The sequence below is a fragment of the Panicum virgatum genome, chromosome 4N (genome assembly GCF_016808335.1).
Source record: "Panicum virgatum strain AP13 chromosome 4N, P.virgatum_v5, whole genome shotgun sequence".
Classification (NCBI taxonomy): Eukaryota; Viridiplantae; Streptophyta; class Magnoliopsida; order Poales; family Poaceae; genus Panicum; species Panicum virgatum.
The window spans coordinates 49,803,223-49,815,020 of record NC_053148.1 but is presented as its reverse complement, the minus strand read 5'-3'; the positions used below and the strand labels follow the sequence as shown (position 1 = coordinate 49,815,020).

Below are 11,798 nucleotides of genomic sequence, written 5' to 3'. Positions count from 1 at the left end.
GAATGAATGAAGCCATACTGATTTTTGAGAATAATATTTTGAATCACTGACTGTAACCAATTTGCTAGTAGCTTGGTGATTAGCTTCATTGAAGTGTTGAGCAAAGAGATTGGTCTGAAATCAGATGATGTGGATGCATTGTTCACTTTCGGAATAAGAGCTATGTATGAACTATTGATGCTCTGTAGACAAATTTCCCCATTATAAAATGCTGAACAAAGAGTATAGAAATCTTCCTTAATGATAGGCCAAGCTCTTTTAATAAAATCAGTGTTAAAGCCATCTGGACCTAGAGACTTGTCTGTTGGCAGATTTTGGACAACTAGGTCAATTTCCTCAGCTTACTCATCATCTATCACTATGTCAAAATACAACAAAGGAGACACCATACACTACCGGAATCCAACGGCGGCAGCTACATCAAGTTGCATTATACTATATATATCCACGGACAATGCATGGCATGCATGATGTTGCTTGGGTTCTCGATCAACACACCTTGCTTGTCGTTATACATCTGCTTGTTATATCTAGAGCGATCTACCTTTTGGCTGCTTCAACAATATAATCCGAACCATGCATGCTTTATATACAAGCTACTAGCTACCTATGTTACACGGATACTGGTACGGGTATCGGATACGATACGTATCGGATACGCGGATACGCACTTTCCCAAAAAACACTGATACGGGGATACGGCTAGGATAATTAATAATTATATATAAATATCACATAGATATTCAGCAAGTGAGATTTTACTCTTGAGTAACTTCCCCTATACTCAGATGTGCAATACTTGCATGTCGATATAACATTACCTCTATAACTAGCATTCTCTAAAAGCACAACTGATTCCACAAGGGGTTCTTCAGTTGCTGCTCATCTAGTTCTACAGTTCTATTGCAGCAAGTTCATCATTTTGTATCATCTCTTACTACCAAAACAGCATTTGGGTGGGCTGATTACTGCTTTGGGCTGTATCCCATCTGGCCCAAAAGTATCGGATACGCGTATCCAAGCAAATACGTATCCATTTTTTAGGATACTGCTAGAAATGTATTCGAGGCATATCCGGAGCGTATCCGTATCGGATACAAATACACCACCTCCTAGGAGTATCCGCGTAACAGAGCTAGCTACTATATATACAAGCCAGCCGACCAGCCGGCCAGCCGCCATGATCAACGGCTATTCCAGCTTTAGTTTCATATATATCACAAGAGAATGTATATATGTAAATTACATATCAGATATGATTTATGTTTCAACCATAAGTTCTCAAAAAATTTTCTCTCCATTCTTATTTCTTTCATATGCCTGCTATTTATACTGAAATAAATTTCATCCTCTGCACAAATAATATAACAACTTCATTTTTTAAGAAAAAAAGAAAATGAATCCCGTGCCGGTCTAAAACTATTCCAATAGTGCAAATAAAATTCTTTCCTATATAAGCTTGTTGCCTACTGACTGAAAAACAAACGAAATGTGCATATGCTAGCGTCTGCATCACCTTGTCCAATAATATAACCTACGACCTTAATCACATTGCCACTTCATTTGAAAATCATGCAATTATATGGTCTCGTTCTAATCTGTAGTTGCTCTCGATACCATCATCATATCGGCTGGTTACAAACTAACAATTATATGGTCGAGCATAGAGAATTATGTATAGGCACGGCATTGCCAGTAGTCATAATGTTGCACGAATGGGTTGTCGTCCTCCAACTCTCAGGGCTTCTTCATATGCCCTCCTTTCCTAGCTACCGGCTGGTAGCTATTGCAGGGGAGGTTAGTTAGTTTGCGCACGATTGCATGTTCTCGCTCCAGTATTTGCATCTTTTTATCTTTTAAGCCAACAGCTGCCAGATCCGCAAAGAGATTATATTTCCTGTGCACTTAAATTTTTGACACACACACAAACTCTCTCTCTCTCTCTCTCTCTCTCTCTCTCTCTCTCTCTCTCTCTCTCTCTCTCTCTCTCTCTCTCTCCATCTAGTTTGTGTGTGTGTGTGTCAAAAACTAGAGAGAGAGAGAGAGAGAGAGAGAGAGAGAGAGACCAGGTCTATATGTTCACACAATTGTTGGGGGAAATCGTGCTCAAATGATAGCAATCGAGCTAGCTAGTAGGAGTTCGCATTAATGATCATGTTTCTAGCTAGCTAGGTCCATTAGTTTTAGCACTAGAGAGGATAAGAGAGTATCTTAGCCATTTGATTTAGTCACCAAAAATCAAAAGATGGAGCTAACCACCTTATTTCGGAGAGAGATTTGATTCTAGCTAGGACAAATTTTTGCACGAACGGGTAGTTGGCATCAAACGATGTGCTAGTAGTTTGTGTACTAGAATCTTAATAATCTGTAGCATATATCCTTACCTTAGTATTAATAATTTGTAGTATTTTCTCTGTTCATGACAGCTTGATTAAAAGATAATTATTATATGCTGTTCATCCTATCAAAGGACCACAAAAGGGAGTAAACGGTCCATAATCTTAGTTTATTTGCTTACCTCTAACAAAAAATGCATGAATTTTAAGATATATATATTAAACAATGATAGGGGAAAATTATGGTGCAACAAGTCATTTTTATATTGGTGATTGCCTTATTGATTGCTACCACACCATTACTCTTCTCTCTTAATATATGCCTAGCAAAACTCTTGTTGTGTTTTTCAAAAGAGAAGCATTTTCCATTGATCCATATGTTTTAGCTGTTTTTTAGAATTTTATTAACTTAGAGAGTGGCTTAGCTTATTAGAGGTAAGAGCTGTGGGGATAGATAGTTGTTCACCGCTTCCTAGGACCAACTCTTAGAGCAAGTACAATAAGGCCACCTCACTCGGTGCCTCACGGAAGCCAAGGTGCAAATCCGAGCTGGCGGTGAGAGAAATGGAGAGAGAGGGCGAGGTAGTCGCCACATGCAGCGCCGGGCTGTTACCTGTTCATGGGGCCCACCACTCCTCTTCTATCCCATCGGATCACATGAGCGGAGAGAGATAAGAGAATAAAGAAAACTGGCAGGTGGGTCCAGGTTGAATAGAATATGATGGCGTAGAGACAAATTGTTGTATAGCTTGTCTGATGACTTTGTCTCTTGATGACACAGCTTGGCTTGAAGCCAAGCTTATTGGGCTTGCTCTTAGGCCACCTTCTTTATTTAGTGTTCAGTGTCGGAGATCTTGGCCAATGTTGAATAGAATAGTGGAGCATTGATCAGTTCTGTCTCCATCTCATTATTCGGAGACGTGCGTGCATCGTTGTTTGAGGAACTCTGATCTAGATCCAGATCAGAGCGCGCGAGTCATATGGTTTGATTATTTAAGAAGATAGTGATGATATGGCAGAGATCGATCTCATCTCGAGCAATTCGCATTAATGGGATTAAGCTTGCGAACATGCATGCATCTTAATAATATTATACCAACCGTTCGATCTGACATCTTTACTATACCGTCAGTCAGAGATGGGTCGTTTAAGCTTGTGAACATGAAAGGCGCATGTTAATTATTCGAAGTATGTAGCGGATCGACAAATTGAATGGAGATCGATGTTCATGCAAGCAGGATAAACAGAGGAGAAGATATGTAGAGCCGAACAAGAGCTTTTTTTTTGCTTTAATTCGTTCATCAGTTTGGTTTGTATGTACACTTGTATTGTTGGGTCAATGATCCAATATCTAATCATCTGGACTGATTTTCTTGTCCAAATAAAATTAAATCGTCAGCATGTTTGGGTGTGGATGTTTAGGAGTGCAACCCTGGTTTGCAGGATGCTCCTGAACACCTTGTCGCTCCCGGCTTCCATCCTGGCGATGCATTCGTCCAGGTCTTCCAACTTGTCGAGCGCCGCCATCTCCTTGTCCTCGTCGGAGGAGGCAGCCGCCGCCTTGGCCCTCGTGACCAGCTGAGAGATGCGAGTCGCTGCTGGCTTCTTGGACCAAGACGCGACGGCGGTGGTCGCGGCCGATGAGACGGCCTCGACGGCCGAGAACACGGCCGCTGAGGCCGACGCGACGGCGGCCACGGCCTCGGTGAGCACCCCGGAGACCTCGACCTCGGCGACGCTGGCGGCGGTCCCGGCCAGCTGCGGGAACCTGGCGGCGGCGCGCACGGACGAGGCGAGGCGGGCGAGGTCCTTCTCGGCCTGGCGCTGCGCCCGGGCCGCGGAGGCGAGGCGGGGCAGGTCGCGCCGGCGGAGCGCGGCCTGGGCCTCGGCGGCGTGGCGCCTGAGCTCGAGGGCGGCCTCCTGGAAGGCGCCGTGCGCGTCGGCGAGGACGAGGAACCCGTCGAGGAGGCAGTCCGCGGTGGCGGCGCCGCTTCGGAGCGCGGCGCGCGCCTCGGGGAGGAGGAGGAGCTCGGCGAGCGCGGCGTGGAGCGCGTCGAGGTGGGCGAGGCCCGTGGCGGGGGCGGTGGGGGCGGCTACCCAGGCGCGGACGGCGCGGGTGGTGTTCTGGAGGTGGGCGAGCAGCGGGTGGGCGCGGGAGGACGGGAGGCTGACGGAGCGGACGTGGCGCCTGGAGCTGGAGGATCGCGCCGGGCTGAGCGGGAAGGAGATGGAGCGACCGAAGCTGGGAGCCATTTTGCTGAGAGCTGCCGCTGATCGGATCGATCTAGCTGGGATCTTCTTCTTCCTTGTGGAAGGCCCCCCTTTGGCCTTTGCTTGCCGTGCTAGCTGCGGTGATGGGGAGAGGGGAGGAAGAAGAGGGGGCATATAAAGCGGAGGCGCGCGCGCATGCGGTGGTTGGGTTGGTGGGCGTGGCCGCCGGATCCGCGGGGGACGGGGACGCGTGGGAGAACGCAAGTGGCCGTGGCCGGCAGCGAGCGGCCTCGAGCGACGGGGAGCTGCTAGGTGCTAGCTACACGTGGAGGCCGCCTGATGCTGGAATCTGGATCGGGCTGCCGCCATTGGACGGTGACATGCATGCTTCCCGATGGATGTGCTCCTCGTCGAGCTGGATGGGCAGGCAGGGCCGCCAATCATTTCATTTCGGCGTCGCTGTGCTCTTGCTGCGCGCGTCGTCGTCGGTGCTCTTTGTTGGGGTGGTGGGTGGTGCGTGTCTCCTGTCCTGTCGATGATGCGCTTGTCCTGTAGGTGAAGGACCGTACCCGGTGGCTCCACCTCGTGTTTTGCATGTTCCTCATTTCATCACAACGGCCCTATCCTCGGAGCAAAACTACTCAACAACTACCGGCAGACGGCAGTGCTATACTAGCAGATCCAACGAGCTTATCTAACATTAGCGTACGTTTTGCGGATCGGACTGATAATAAAAGTTGGGCTAGTTTTGGATCTAAAATTTCCGCTCATCGAGACCATCCCATGCATCAGCAACCATCGAATTTTGTGGCAATGATGAAAGCCATGTGAAAGCCGATCCGGTTAAACACCAGAAAAACAATGTAATTTTTAGAGATTCTTCAGCTGATACCTCACTGCATTGCGCTAAGAATCCGTTGATGTGTTCAATTATAGATATGTGGTCTTGCCCTAAAAATTTGGAAAAGTCTAGAATCTTGTATCAGTGTGGCAACGCAACCCTATCAAACCACTCATGACATGGTTGATGATACATATGGATCCGTTTCTTAGATTTCACCTGAAACTGTTCCCACACCCCCTTCTCAATTGTATTAACCAAATCATTTTTCTCATAATGTTATTGTTCTTTGTCATCCTGATGCTTGCATTGATATGGCTCAATCTCCTCAACCCCCCCCCCCAACCCACCACCAACTGATTCTATTGTAATTCCTCGTGTCAATATATATTCTTACTGCTGATGATGAAGTTGTTCACTTAGTTTCCCCTTGTAATACCCCAGTATTAATTGTCTTCTGTTAATCATTAATCATATCATAAGCTTTCTTATTAGCCTTAATCATATATGCTTAAGTACATTTCAACCTTGGCTGAGCTTTGATCCTTATTTTCGCCCAAATTCAAGACACAAATCAACTTTTGCCCAACATTAAAGTTGCAAATCTTTTCTACCTCTAAAACTTTTGTTTTGAAATTCAAGTTTCAATGCAAAATTATGAGTTTATGCCTGTCAAAATCCAAAAAAAATCTTTTGAGCAATGTTTGTCATGTTTCATCTGCTCATCTGTTCCCATATTGTACCTCATGCTGACGACGGCACAGTTCCGGCGACCACCAGGCGTCGGCCGCCCGGCAATCATTGCCCTTCATGTTGAGGTTGGCCTTATCCTTTGTTCCCAGGCGCCCATCCTTCCCGTCCCCATTCCCCCTCTCGGCCAAGCCGAGCAGGCCACCGTCGGCGCCGCGCCGGTCATTCCTCGCCGCCCCACTCCAATTCCGCGCACCCTAGACCCCATCGCTCCACCCTGCACCTCCATAAGCCCGACCAAGCCCTTCCCCGGCGGGAAGCGTAGTCCACTGCCGAGGGGAGTGCAGTCCGGTCGGTGGACGAGCAATCCCTCTCGTCTGAGCTCCGCGTGCAAGCCATCGCCGGCGGGCGTGAGCTCCGCATGCAGGCTCATGTGCTGCCCCGCGTCTCCCTCCTTGTGCATGGAGGGAACGGATAGGGCGCGGTGGATGGGGCAGTGGAAGGGGCGGAGGGGAAGGAGGCGACAGAGTGTGCTCGGGGACGGAGGGGCGAAGGAGGCGATGGAGAGCGCTCGGGGACAGAGGGGCTGGCAAAGGGGGTGCAAAGGGATGGAGGGCGCGCTGGATGGGAATGATAGCGAGTCGAGTGCTTAGCAAAAAAAAAAGGCTAGTGGAGGAGGTTGGATGGCTAGCTAGATACTGAGCCAAGGAGTTTGAAGAGGCCATTGGATCTAGATTTGAGCCTATTTTTTCTATTTTATAGAACCAACTCGGTTTACCTAGCCTGTTGGAAATGCTATAAGGATTGCTATTGTCGATAGCTATAATTTTGTATTAAATTTATTCTCATCCAAGAAGAAAAAATACAGGGCATATGGGCAGTATTTGCCTAGAGATGATCCAATGGTATAGGTAAATGAAAATCTCTATCGGTTGGAATCATCAAAAGTAGTAGTCCAAGGTGTATGAGTACATCATTATTTGAAGGATGACACATCATTGACTTGGGTCACCCGTCACCATATATGGATCCCCATATGTTCCCGCCCATCAGGAGTAGGTAATTAACCGTACCATATTATTGGCGAATAATTAATAATATTACCAGCTCAAATATACAATATTTATGGAGCGAGCTAGATATCTCTATGATTGATCGATGTCGGCAAGCTAGCTGCATGCTATCCCTCCATCTCGAATTATTAGTCGTTTTGATTTTCTAGATATATCGATTTTGCTATGTATTTATACATGATATATATATCTAGATGCATAGTAAAAGTTATATACCTAAAAAAGTTAAGGCCACTAATAACTTGAGACTGAGAGAGTAATTAATAAGTCTACAACAGGAATCAGGGATCGACTGAGCTAGCTAGAGAGCATGCAATGCGACAAAGACATGCGCATGCATGCACAAGTTGGATGCTCGATCTCCTGTGTACATCGGCTAGCTAGAGGTCCCGTGTTGGATGCACGGAGCAACGCAAGCTAGGAGGACGGCGGCGGCATTCGATCTTGACCGTTATTAGCGACGACCTCCGTCGATCGATCGGCTCCGATCCTTTGGCCGGCGGCTCGTGACGACGACAGATGGACGATGATGGATCATTGGATCGTTTTTTTGGCAGCATTCACTCATTCGATTCGCGTGCTTGCATGTGTCGTTGCTCCTCCTCCATTTTCATGAATGGCCGGTCGGGGCGGTGCCCTAACAGTAACAAGTAGCTTTCCATGGCGGTGCCCGACACGATCCGCGACGGCCGGCCGGCCGAGAGCGCAGCGGGGGACCACGGCGACGCAAAGAGGATCGATCGGACGGAGGAGACAGACAAGACGTACAGCTCGTGTGCGCGGGGCGCGAGGGCCGCCGACATTTCCTCTGCCCCGTACGGACAGGAGCCTGTACGGGGCCTTGTCCTTGTCCTCGATCTTGCTTGTCTGATTCGTGTCCTTCCACCATTTCGCAGTGTCCAATCCAGCTATACAATTAGAGGGTGTTTAGTTCCCAAAATTTTTTGCTCAGAATACGTCACATTAAACTTTGGACATATGCATGGAGTATTAAATATAGTTGAAAAAATAACTAATTACATAGCATAACTGATTCATACGAGAGAAATTTTTTAAGCTTAATTAGTTTATAATTAGACATTAATTATCAAATAACAATGAAATGTGCTACAGTACCAGAGAACTCAAACTTTTTCACCAACTAAACACTCTCTTAACATTTAGTCTTCTTACTATAGTAAGTACTTCCTCCGTCCTCAAAAGCAAATCACTTTGGAATTTAAAATTTGTCCAAAAAAAACTAGTTATCTTACCTTATTTAGAAAGTACATGTGCATGCAAGAATCAATTAGTGCCAAATATAGGTAATAAATAGAGGCAGACATGGTTATTTTACTTTTTTTTGTTAATTTGTCTTATAATCCCTAAGATGACTTGTTTTGGGACGGGTGAGTATGCTCTCTTAGCAAAAAGAAATCCAACCTATAAAACTTTCACTAGTCCAAACTAAGGTGGGCCCTATATTAATAAAGAAAATTTAACTTCTCTAATTTTTCTAACCATGCTTCATGTTAGTGGGTGGAGAGAGAATGAGTGGAGAGGAATTTTGTTTGTTCATTATTCTTGACACCAGCTGCAAAAACAAGCCATTGGTGCAATGAAATGCTAATAAGCTAGCACATTTCCTCCAATGTATTTCACCTCTTTTCATTTCTCTCTTATATTTTCATCTTCCTAGCACACACATTAGAGCTGCCCTTAGACCTCATCTGGGAGAGCTCTTCGGTGCTCCGGTTCCATACACTGTAGCATTACCATGAAACCCAAAGCTGGAGCCGGTGGAGCTACTTTTTCAAGCTCCACTGGCTTCACCTCTTTCATGCTAGTTTATTTGGACCTCTATTCGCGTTTTGACTTCTTGCTACAATGCAGAATAGTGCAAAACAATATCACTACAATATATACCATTTACTGTATTGGTGCGTGCTCAGACTAATAATTTCTAAGCCCTCCTGAAAATCAGAGCAACCTTGTCCTTGTCGGTGCAGTACAACCAATGCAAGTGAACCAAAGATCATCGTGTCTTTAAATTAGCGATGTGATATATGATTCCCTGTAACTAAAAAGAAAAAGGGTGTGTTTAGATCACTTTGCATTTTGCATTATTGCATTTTTGGAAAAGAATCTTCAATATTTGAAGTATTAAATGTAGACTAATCACAAAAATAATTACAGATCTCGTCTGTAAACTACGAGACGAATCTAATGAGTCTAATTAATTCATCATTAGAGCATGTTCACTGTAGCATTACTGTATCAATTTAGTATTTAATCACGTCATAATTAGGCTCATTAGATTCTTCTCGCGATTTACAGTCTATTTGTGTAATGCGATTTATTTTTTGACTACATTTAGTATACCATGCAAGCGGTTTATAAAAATTTTACATTTTGCGTTTTGAGGTCTAAACAAGACCAAAATCGAACTGCAGGGTTTCTGACTAGTTTCACGAATCAGTGCACCTGGGCTCTGGACCCTGGGCCCTGGGCCTTGGGAGCTGAGTACAGTAAATAAATAGCCAACATGTAAGGTCCTGGCTGCATGTAAATATGACAGGAGTTTATTGTGTTGATTCTAGCCCAGTTCGGCAGGCCATCACATCATGCATACTCCTCTATAGTATGTTTGGTACTGGTAGATTGATAGTCACTGGAAACACGACATGGACGAAGCATAAACTTTTAATTTATTCATAAGAAATAAAATGATAGATAGCTAGGTTCGTTCAGAAAAAAGAAGAAGAAAATGGTGAATACCGAACAACTGATGATGACACACCACACCACACTCTAAATAAAACCTCGGTATGAATTGAAACCCGAGGGGAAAACATAAGCATTTCATACTTGCACATCATCGACGCATGTTTACATTCATGTTCAGGAGCGTAGTAAGATGTGTAATAAGTAGCAGTCAGAAGAAGCACACGGATGTAACTGTACAAAAACCTGATATTTACAGAGTTACAGTTGCATTGAGCTCCTCCATTTCCGATGATGACTGCTACTATATAGTGATACTAGAGATCAATTGGTTGCTAGATCGAGCTAGAAGATGTTGGTGTGTACGTTGAGCAGCGCAACCCTTGTCTGCACGAGGCTCCTGAACACCTTTTCGCTGCCGCTCTCCAGCTCGTCGATGCACTCCTCCAGCTCCTCCAGCTGTTCCATCAGCGCCATCGTCTCCTTCTCTTCCTTGGGCACCTTCTTGATCAGGCACATGAGCGCCGCCGTCCTCTTGAAGGAGCACGCCGCGGCGGAGGCCGACGCCGACATGGCCGCCACGGTGTTGAACAGCGCGGCGGATGCGGACGCCGTGGCCGCGGCGGCCTCGGCCAGCAGCCCGGCCACCTCGACCTCCGCGGCGCTCCCGCCGCCGAGGCGCGAGGGCCTGGCGCAGGCACCGTCTTTCACCTTAGCGCGGAGGCGAGACGCGCGCCGTCGCGGCGCCGGATGGCGGCGAGGGCCTCGGCGACGTCCCGCTTGAGGTCGACGACGGCCTCCTGGAAGCTGCCGTGGGCGTCGGCGAGGCGGAGGAAGGCGTCGAGGAGGCGGTCGTTGGCGGCGCCGGCGGAGAGAACGGCCTGCGCCTCGGGGAGGTCGAGGAGGTCGCCGAGCGCGGCGTGGAGCGCGTCGACGTGCGCGAGGCCCTGGGCGGCGGAGGTGGGGTCCTGCGCCCAGGCGCGCACGGCGCGGATGTGGGTGTGGAGATGCAAGAGGATGGGGTGGGAGCGGCACGGCAGGCTGACGGAGCGGGCGTGGTAGGCGGGCGCCGTGCGAGCAGGCTGCTGATGCTTGGAGGACGACGACCGGGACGGGCTCAGAGGGAAGGAGATGGAGCGAGCGAAGCTGGGCGCCATGGCGGCCGGAGAGAGCTCGTGCTTCGTGGTCTGTGTGCTTGGTCCGCCTGTCCGGTGTGTTGAAGAGGGTTTATAAAGAGATGGCTGAGGATCTGAGGAACTGGCCTGCTGGTAGCTATGCGCACGGTGAGCAGCGTGGAGCTGGATCGACTGGTCGCAGCACGCGTCGGCGTGTGCGTGACTGCGTGGTTGGCATGTCTGGGGGCCATGCCAATATGCCATTGCCATGTGTGCAGTTGAAAACGGGCGATCGATCACGCGTAGACGCGCTGTGTGTGAGCAGAGCGGCGTCTGGCTTGCAGCAGGGAGCACGCCGTTGGCTGCCCACGGTGGAGAGGGATCATTCTTGGCTTCTGTACTCTTTTTTTTTTCTGATTTGAGATCGTCTGTGAATGAAATCAGGCTCAGCAGTGCAGATCCGTATATACATGGGGGCGAGATTAACGAGTGAGAGTAGCCCACACCAGGTATTGGATGCGTATTGATTTTAAAAACCTCCTTATTGAGCACTTGCACTATTTCTCGCCAAGTTCTGATCAATGAAATCGATCTGTTGCCTATAAAAGAAACGTTAATAAGAATGTAGACGAAGCAACGTCAAATAAAGGAGCTGAAATTCATGTATCCCTGTTCACTGTTATTTTGGTATGAATATTCTTAAAGATTTTGAAATCCCATAATACTGTGGTCACATGCTTTGGAATCAACAAGCGAGGTTTTGCCAAAATTACTCTCAAGGCCCAAAAAAAAAGAACCAAAAATAGGTGGAGAACAGAACAACAGAAGG

The 11,798-nt window shown here is 47.3% G+C and overlaps 1 protein-coding gene and 1 pseudogene across 1 annotated transcript; both read right to left on the bottom strand.

Annotated features, from left to right (window-relative positions):
* Positions 1–3,594: 3,594 nt before the first annotated feature.
* Positions 3,595–4,675, bottom strand: LOC120670453. Its single transcript, XM_039950551.1, has one exon. The coding sequence runs from the start codon at positions 4,587–4,589 to the stop codon at positions 3,732–3,734; it is 858 nt and encodes a 285-aa protein (XP_039806485.1). The 5' UTR covers positions 4,590–4,675; the 3' UTR covers positions 3,595–3,731.
* Positions 4,676–9,942: 5,267 nt separating this feature from the next.
* LOC120670585 lies at positions 9,943–11,170 on the bottom strand (annotated as a pseudogene).
* Between the last annotated feature and the right edge of the window lie 628 nt (positions 11,171–11,798).